The 10,115-nt window shown below is 38.5% G+C and overlaps 1 protein-coding gene across 5 annotated transcripts in view; it reads right to left on the bottom strand.

The window, feature by feature from the left end:
- Positions 1 to 8,515: 8,515 nt before the first annotated feature.
- Positions 8,516 to 10,115, bottom strand: part of LOC134675394 (uncharacterized) — a 31,216-nt gene continuing 29,616 nt past the window's right edge. For all 5 annotated transcript variants that reach the window (XM_063533598.1, XM_063533600.1, XM_063533601.1 and 2 more), the window contains one exon: positions 8,516 to 9,391. In XM_063533598.1, coding sequence (XP_063389668.1) covers positions 9,024 to 9,391 — 368 coding nt within the window. In that variant the 3' untranslated portion in view covers positions 8,516 to 9,023. The remainder of the gene's footprint in view (positions 9,392 to 10,115) is intronic.

Below are 10,115 nucleotides of genomic sequence, written 5' to 3'. Positions count from 1 at the left end.
TGCTAAACCTGGCTATTTTGTATTACTAATACCCTGTACTTTAGGCATATCAAACGATATTTTTCCTACATACCTTTCAGAAAGAGAAAATCAAAGTAAAAAGAACTCAATTTTCTCTCCGAAACAAGTGTCAATTTCTACGAAAATCTACTTAATATCGAAGTCATTTTCTTACTCAAGCAATCTGCAACGTTTGCTTATACTGTTGGTATACATTAGTGTTTATGAAATTCTACTATAATTTTTTGGCAATTTTTTGAAAACTACTCTATATTACCGATGACGCGCGCTCGCCAGCTCAGTGCCGCGGCAGAGCTTGTAGAGGCAGGACGTGTGTCGGTCGGCTCCGCACATTTTCAACGGCGACGACGAGATTTTTTATCATTGTGTGCGGCGGGCGCCGTGTAAAACGCTATACTGTGTGCGTGTAAACCGCAACGAGAGACTTTGATCCTAGCACTGTTTTTATAGTATTATAATTTATAATGGTACAGTTTAATAAACTACCGGACAGGATTAAAAATATTTGAAACGACCTGACATTCCCTGACATTGCCCTTAAAAGAATCGCTAAAATTTCGGATCGAAAAACTGCGTTATTAGCCTATCATGGATATGTTGGATCAATTCTTCGTTATGGTATGGTTTTCTGGGGCAACTCTACAAACAAAAAACTAGTTTTCGGTGCTCAAAAAAATTGTGTTCGCGCCATCTGTGGTGTAAAACGAACTGAAAGCTGTAGACCTTATTTCAAAGATCTTAATATAATGTCAATGACCGGTCTTTATATTTATGAAGTGTCAGTTTTTGTTAAATCAAACCCCGATTTATTCCCATTAGTATCAGAAAACTCCAGGAACAGGCGTTCCAAGTACAAAATTAACCCAGTAGCTGGCAAAACTGCGTTATTGCGAAACGGCATACTGGGTATGGCCTCTAAAGTATATAATCATTTACCAGAAGAGTTAAAAGAGTTACACCTAAATCTATTTAAAAGAAAATTAAAGGCAGAGCTAATTGAAAAAACATATTATAAAATAGAACATTTTTTTAATGATAAATTTTAATGTAATCCTATTTAAAATAATAATTCAATAATGTATTATAACGACATGTAAGATGGAAGTCTATTTTGTATTAACTCTCTTCCTGTTTCATTATTTTTTTTTTTACTATATAACATTATGCCTAATTATTTTTATTACTTATTTAAATCAGTAATAATATGCATGCACTAGATTAAGTAGTTAACTAGGTTAAACATACTTTAATTTTCACATGCCTAACGGCCGAATGTATTAAGGTTCAATATCATTATTGTAACAATTCTATATGTATTTATTTGACTCAAGATAGTACTCAGGGTCTGATGATGGAGCCGGAAGGTGGTCACCGGTACCAATCAACCATGCAACTAAACTACTTCGTCTTTGGGCACGTTTGATTCGGCTCCACAAGATCTTTGACTTAAGATAGTACTCAGGGTCTGATGATGGAGCCGGAAGGTGGTCACCAGTACCAGTCAACCATGCAACTAAACCACTTCGTGTTTAGGCTCGTTTTATTCGTCTCAACAAGATCTTTGACACAAGATAGTACTCAGGGTCTGATGATGGAGCCGGAAGGTGGTCACCGGTACCAATCAATCATGCAACCAAACCACTTCGTGTTTGGGCTCGTTTGATTCGTCTCAACAAGATCTTTGACACAAGATAGTACTCAGGGTCTGATGATGGAGCCGGAAGGTGGTCACCAGTACCAATCAACCATGCAACTAAACCACTTCGTGTTTAGGCTCGTTTTATTCGTCTTAACAAGATCTTTGACACAAAATAGTACTCAGGGTCTGATGATGGAGCCGGAAGGTGGTCACCGGTACCAATCAACCATGCAACTAAACCACTTCGTGTTTGGGCTCGTTTGATTCGGCTCAACAAGATCTTTGACTTAAGATAGTACTCAGGGTCTGATGATGGAGCCGGAAGGTGGTCACCAGTACCAATCAACCATGCAACTAAACCACTTCGTGTTTAGGCTCGTTTTATTCGTCTTAACAAGATCTTTGACACAAAATAGTACTCAGGGTCTGATGATGGAGCCGGAAGGTGGTCACCGGTACCAATCAACCATGCAACTAAACCACTTCGTGTTTGGGCTCGTTTGATTCGGCTCAACAAGATCTTTGACTTAAGATAGTACTCAGGGTCTGATGATGGAGCCGGAAGGTGGTCACCAGTACCAATCAACCATGCAACTAAACCACTTCGTGTTTAGGCTCGTTTTATTCGTCTCAACAAGATCTTTGACACAAGATAGTACTCAGGGTCTGATGATGGAGCCGGAATGTGGTCACCGGTACCAATCAACCATGCAACTAAACCACTTCGTGTTTAGGCTCGTTTTATTCGTCTCAACAAGACCTTTGACACAAGATAGTACTCAGGGTCTGATGATGGAGCCGGAATGTGGTCACCGGTACTAATCAACCATGAAACTAAACCATTTCGTGTTTGGGCTCGTTTGATTCGTCTCAACAAGATCTTTGACACAAGATAGTACTCAGGGTCTGATGATGGAGCTGGAAGGTGGTCACCAGTACCAATCAACCATGCAACTAAACCACTTCGTGTTTAGGCTCGTTTTATTCGTCTCAACAAGATCTTTGACACAAGATAGTACTCAGGGTCTGATGATGGAGCCGGAAGGTGGTCACCGGTACCAATCAACCGTGCAACTAAACCACTTCGTGTTTAGGCTCGTTTTATTCGTCTCAACAAGATCTTTGACACAAGATAGTACTCAGGGTCTGATGATGGAGCCGGAAGGTGGTTACCGGTACCAATCAACCGTGCAGCGAAACCACTTCGTGTTTAGGCTCGTTTTATTCGTCTCAACAAGATCTTTGACACAAGATAGTACTCAGGGTCTGATGATGGAGCCGGAAGGTGGTCACCGGTACCAATCAACCATGCAACTAAACCACTTCGTGTTTGGGCTCGTTTAATTAGTCTCAACAAGATCTTTGATACTGAAGATACACAAGGTTTGATTATGGAGCTGAAAGGTGGCCACGGGTACCAGTCTATCATGTAACTGAACCACTTCGTGTTTAGGCACGTTTTATTCATCTCAACAAGATCTTTGACACAAGATAGTACTCAGGATCTGATGATGGAGCTCGAAGGTGGCGACGGGTACCTGTCTATCATGCAGTGTTGGCATCAATCTGAACTAAATCAATCCGGATTGATCAATCGAATTGACGCGTCAATCCGAATTGATCAATTCGAATTGATTTAATTCTGATTGACGCGTCAATCCGATTGAATCAATTGGAATTAACGACACCGTTTGGTATTTAACAATTTTAACACATATCAGTGAAAGAACATGGCTCAGTATGGAACAATAAAAATTAAGAATCATTTATCCGTAAACATATTTTGATTAATTTATACATTTTCAAATTTATTTTAAGTTTTAATCGTGTGCCGATAGATGGCAGTAAATGTACCGTGACTACAAAATTGACAATGACAGGACCCCTCTATACTATCTATTCTGTTCAGATTCTGTTTGATATAACCAAGTACCTATCTAACAACGAACATGCCGGTTCTGACCTTGACATTTGATCACAAACAGACTAAAATATAAAATCCCACTTTTAAGGATGACTCACGCTAGACCGGGGGCCAAATTCGACACGTACAACTGTCAGATTTCGCATCCACGTAAATCAACAGTTGATTTTGTTGCATACTGAGTGTTGATTCCATCAACGGTGGATCATTTGGTACAACCAAAACTCATCTCTAAACTAAGGGTGGTTCGGTTTGGTTTGCTTGTCACCCTAACTGTGGATTGTTAATGTCAAATTTTGACATTGTACGTATTCGAGAACTTATGATTTTTCCCACATCAACGGGAGATCAACACGATACGTCAAACGTCGCTTGTCGAATAGGGGCCCGGGCCGTGCCCGACATGTCATTTTCTATGACGGCCGGTGATCACGTGGTGCTTTCCAAAGCTCCGGCCCGGTCCCGGCCCGGTCTAGCGTGAATCATCCTTTAAGATCATTTCTAAGGTACGGTGTGGTATGGCCCACGGTCTGGCCACATCGCATGCGTCACTGCGTCACATAATTCTGCAGTGCAGTATTTGTTGTTATTTCTTTTAAATTGGTTTAACTTTGCTTTTATAGGTACAATACTTTTTTGTATCCGTGTCAGATTCTGTGTTCTTTAAGTACCTAATAAATATCTGTCTTTAGAGTTAGACCAAAGTAAGTCTGCAACGATTTTGATAGCACACGCAGTGCAAGTGTTATTTTTAACGTCAAACTTATGTGAAATTATGACGTATAAATAACAATTGCACTGCGTGTTCTATCAAAATCGTTGCAGATTTCTCTTGATCTAACTCTATCCTATTATGGTTTTCCTAAGACTGCAGCATGCGTAGCCAACGTGCCAATAGTGCCAATCGTTTAGGCGACTGTCATGACCAAATGCCATGCCACTCTGCCAGTACCATATATGCCACTGTCGCACTAACATGGAAAAGTGATAGCAAAAAGAATAAATAATATAGAGGGCTCCTGTCATAGTAAATTTTGTAGTCACAGTAAATTTACTGCCATCTATCGACACACGACTAAAACACAAAATGAAAACGTATAAAATTATCAAAAAAATGTATATATAGTAGTATACCCTATAATGGGCGTGGAACCAGTAATGGGACAAAAAAACATAATTCCTCTAAAATAAGTATCTAAAAGTAGTTTATAAACACTGGCTGTATATTATCATAAACAAGAGTCCTAGAGCTGTTTCAGTTTGAAGTTTCATTAAATTTGGTTGCTTTTTAAGAAATTGGCGTCAACCCAAAAGTTGTCGTGTCACTGAAAAAAAATACCACTACGAATTCTTAACAACTTCTCTAAGAGAGGTGAGTTAATTTATTAAATTTCAATTAATTAATACTTGATGAAAACTAGAATGTGTTTTGTTAATTGAATTTACCATGAGATAAGGTATACAACACACTATGTTGTGACTCCACAGATGTAAAAAAATAGTGGTATTTGGCCCAATCCCATTATAGGAGCTGTAAAACTGCGTACCTCCTATGATGGGACATTTGACAGAATGATGGTTGCCATGCCATAATTTCATGTTTAAACGATACAGAAGTAAAATGTAGTTACGAAATATGTCAATCAGGAGGTATTCTCGGACTTCGGATAAATTAATATCGTTTTTCCAAACTTTTATTTAACTTGCCCTGTTAGTTAGTGTGGGTCCAATCTTGGTAGCTGAATTTGAGCCACTTTTTCGATTTCCGATTCAGTTGAAATTTTGTGTAAGTACGTAATTAAGTATGCAAATCGGATGATAATGCAATATTATGATAACATGGACCTAATCTGATGATGGAAACAGGAGGTGGCCATGGGAACTTTATCGCAATAAACCCTAACTAATTGTGTTTGGGTATATTAGAATTGTCTCGATGGATCTAATACAATAATAATTGGCTGTGGAAAGAAAAATACATTCAGCGATAAAAGCTTATATCAAAAATTGATTTTTTTGTCGTAACTTATTCCCCATTTCAATATTTTATACTGATAGAGCAATGTCCATTATAGGGGGCCCATTACTGGATCCACGTCATCCACGTCCATTACCGGGGGCCCATTACTGGAGCTTTGGTGTCCATGACTGGAGAAAAAAAGCATAGTTTTAATTTGTTAAATATGTGGAAACTAATTACTGTATCTTTCATACAACACGCCTAAAACATGAAAGACGGATAGGACTTTCATCTTTTAACACGCTAAGCGGTAGACCATTTACATGTATACGGGAAATATCATAAATACTCCAAATTTCCTCTTAAATGTCCCATGACTGGTGCTGTTACTATATATGGATAAATGATTTTATATCATTCTGATACATGTTCATTCACTGATATCTATGTGTTAAAATTTTAAATATGAAACGGTGTCGTCACGCCATCTAGCCGATGATAGGCTAAAGGTGTGTGCGGCGTGACGGCGTCTATTCGAGAATGACTTTTTCTCGAATTCCGAGGCACGTTTTTTCCTTAGACTTTATTCGTCTTCATGATTTTATTATGTTTATATCATTTTGATCCATGTTCATTCACTGATATCTATGTGTTAAAAATTTTAAATATGAAACGGTGTCGTCACGCCATCTAGCCGAGGATAGGCTAAAGGTGTGTGCGGCATCTTTTCGAGAATGACTTTTTCTTGAATTCCGAGGCACGTTTTTTCCTTAGACTTTATTCGTCTTATACGAAGTTACATATGTCTTTGGTGATGGCTACCAGCCAACATAAACAACTCAAAATTTTCATTTGATTACTTTGCACTAGGTACAGAGTCATGTGGATAAGATGCAAGTTTTTGATCAATCATGAGAGCTTTTAATTGCTGGTGTGGTGAAAATTAATTTGTTATGTTGTTTTAAGTACTTACTTATAACAAAACTTTGCTATTAGCAGGCTTGGCTCACTCCGCGATTTCGTCGCTTTGCTACAGGTATTACCTAGCTAAAAGTACATCCGTTCGACCCCAATTTTGGGGTTTGCCATAAGCCGCGCGTGGCGCTGTCGCCACCTAGCGGCCATATCTGTTCTGATCGTGACAGACGCGTTTTGTTAGAGAGTGAGTCTTCTGTACCTAGTACTATTAGTACTAGCTCACTCCACAAGTACATGCGGCCCACACCAATTTTGGTGTCTAGCCAATAGTACCTAGTTGCCGCGCACCGCTACGGAACGGACACCTGCTCGCGCTTGCGCCACCTAGCGGTCATATCTGTCGTAATGACGCGTTTGTTAGAGAGTGAACCTTCTGTACCTTGTAACTATCATCATCATCTCAGCCATAAGACGTCCACTGCTGAACATAGGCCTCCCACTTGGACCTCCATACGTGCCGGTTGGAAGCGACCCGCATCCAGTGTCTTCCGGCGACCCTTGTAATACCCACTAATCCTACTATTATTTCTATGCCTATTCACTATTTAAGACACTAATAAAAATACCTATGGTTTTTTTTATCATTTATTTTCACGAACAGTATCACAATCACAACAAATCCAATACAATTACTATAATAGTTTATTCATTTTATTTTTTATTTTAAAATAAATATGTAGGTGTATAGAATTAATGAACTATTATAACGGCGACAACAACAACAATATTTACAATAAATATATCATACGATGTTAATAATAATAACTTTGAAATATGATTACATTTATATTTGCATAAAATATTAAGCAAAGTTAGAGTAAAAAAATACTTTTCATCACACTCGCTCAGTAAATGTGAAATTGCACGCAGGTTTAGCGGGAGTTATAGAAAAAGCGTTCTCCCTAGGGAGTTATGAAGTTTCTAGTGCCATAATTAACAGTTTTTTGTCTTTATACTTAATTTTTGTATCGCAAGTGTGATGAAAAACATTGTGTGTAACTCGGGGCGTAATAGTATTGCAAACTCGAGTCTATAAATGGCTCCGGCAAGCCGTCGCGATTAAACTTACTCTCGTTTGCAATATTCGACTTACGCCCCACGTTGCACAATGTACTATAGTACTTACTGCTAAACAGAAACAAAAATAAAAAGGTACATATAAAATTACATACAACTAAAAAGTACGTACTTAATTTTAGTCTAAAACTGATATAAGTAACTTTCACTGTTGTATTCATAAAGGTAGGTATATTTTATGCAAAATGACTAGGTATAATAATTATGTACTTATGTGCCTATACATGTACCTACACTAATAAACTGTAACTGTCACAATATATATTATCTGTGTATAATATTAGCTATAACAAACAAAAACAATATTAAACAATAAATGCGGATTTTATTTTAGAGGGTAAAAATAAAAAAAAAATGATTTTATAATAGGATATAGCATTTCAAGTAGGTACCGAAATCGAATAGGTACCTGATATAATTAATCTAATATTGTACACATTTCGCTCAGTTTATTATTATTTATATTAATTTAAATAATTAAATAATATTTATGACTAGTTTTTAATGACTTTAAATATTTAAAATTCCTATTTTACCGTCCCAAAAATACTCGTACATGCCACAATATATAAATTAAAATATTCACACTTAAAGAAATTAACATACTTACTAGCAAACTCTTACAAAAAGCAAGATTTTTCTGTTTTTTTTTCGTTGATATGTAATCGTTTTTTTAATGAAGTAAATAAATAATAAATATCAAAAATTTGTCATTTATAAGTAGGTAGAGTCAGACCAAAAAAAGTCTGCAGTGGATTTGATAGCCCACGCAGTGCACGTGTTATTTTAAACGTCATACTTGTATGAAATTATGATCCGACTCTACTCGTAAAATCTAAAAAATCATAACTTATTTGGCAACGGTTGATCGGATCAAAATTTTGTCAACTCTAAGCTCACTTTTTATTTTTATTTATTATTTAGACTGGATACAAAAAATGACAACTCGATTACCCCAATCTTAACCAATGTGTCATTCTAGTAATAATCGGGTAGTAAATTCGCCAAAGTATCTAGAAAATAAAGAAGATAGAGCCAGACCAAGCCAACTCTGCATTGCATTTGCAATAGTGTGCCAATGTCATCATGTTAGCTTAAACCGACTCTAAGTTTAATATAAACAGCCGGCCTAGCCAAGGTTACAATCGCTATCGCTTCGACAACGAAACGCTTTGTGTCTCTCTATCACTCTTCCAAATTAGTTCGACAGTAACAGTTGCGTTTCGATCGCTACGAAGCGTTAGCGATTGGCATGTTGGCTACGCAGCCAGCCGGCCTAGCCAAGGTTACAATCGCTATCGCTTCGACAACGAAAAGCATTATGTCTCTCTATCACTCTTCCATATTAGTGCGACAGTAACAGTTGCGTTTCGATCGCTACGAAGCGTTAGCGATTGGCATGGTGGCTACGCGGCCAGAGCTACCTAAAAATCAGAATAACGCGGAGCCGCACCAGCGACATCTAGCGCAACAGGTCTGTAGTAATCCCTCATCTCTCCCCACCCGCGCGGCGCCACATTGAAATTCGGTCCTGACACCAACGGCAGACGAGGACTCACAGGCGCCGCGTACACATCATTCAACTTCGTCGGAGCCATAGGAATAGGGACCTCCTGGTTTTGCACAATAATTGTTGGCGGAGAGACTGGGAACGGCTCCATTTTAGGTAACGGGTGCTTTAGTGCAGATTTTGGGTAGGTCTTCTGGTTGCGGAGACTAGATGGCGGGCGGTAAGGTGTGTCGTGTGTGGGGACCGGCGTTGGTGTGGTGGAAAGATTCGTTGTGTTGCGACCTGAAACACAATATTTACCGTTAGGAAATGGCACAGACAAGACATCCTCCAGGGGTAGAGCATAGTAGCGCTACCCCCTCTGCCACAAATACACGGTAGTTTTACTCCATTTTCGAGTCAAAGTGTCTTTGTGTGACGTTTGTGTCTTTGAACGAACCAATCACGGCACGGGACTCGCTCACTTCGTCCCCCGCACCCCAGTATTTTTAGCAGCATCGGTTTCATGAAATAATTGCTCTAAACTCCGTCTAGAGGATTCCTAGTCTATGGGAAATGGTCTCACGGTAGTCATAAAATCTAATCATCGGGTAGTTTTTTTACAAAAGCAGGATGATAATATTTTTTGCGGTTACAATTATTTAAAATCAGCAAAAACGCATTAAAAGGACCACCTTTTGATTTCCCAGCTCATGTTGCTTTGATCGCTCAGTATTTTTTTTATTTTTGATATGGCGCGGGCCAGGTCCACCTGCTCTTTAAGCTCGAGGTGGATTCTGAGCACGAAGAACACATGATAAATTCTATAATCTGGCCACGACATAAAAATTAGCACAATCTTACCTCTGCCCTCATGCACCCACACTCAGTTACATATCACGTTAGGTAATACACAGTACTACTCAGTACCGTCTTTACCATAAGGGCACACGGGGCATAATAATAAATAGAAGATCATAGAAAAAATGTTACATTAATTGGCTTTCTTTACTTTCCAAAAGGGCCC

The sequence above is a fragment of the Cydia fagiglandana genome, chromosome 22, assembly GCF_963556715.1.
Source record: "Cydia fagiglandana chromosome 22, ilCydFagi1.1, whole genome shotgun sequence".
Taxonomy (NCBI): Eukaryota; Metazoa; Arthropoda; class Insecta; order Lepidoptera; family Tortricidae; genus Cydia; species Cydia fagiglandana.
Note: the sequence above shows the minus strand (reverse complement) of the source record. Positions and strands in the feature narration are given on the sequence as shown.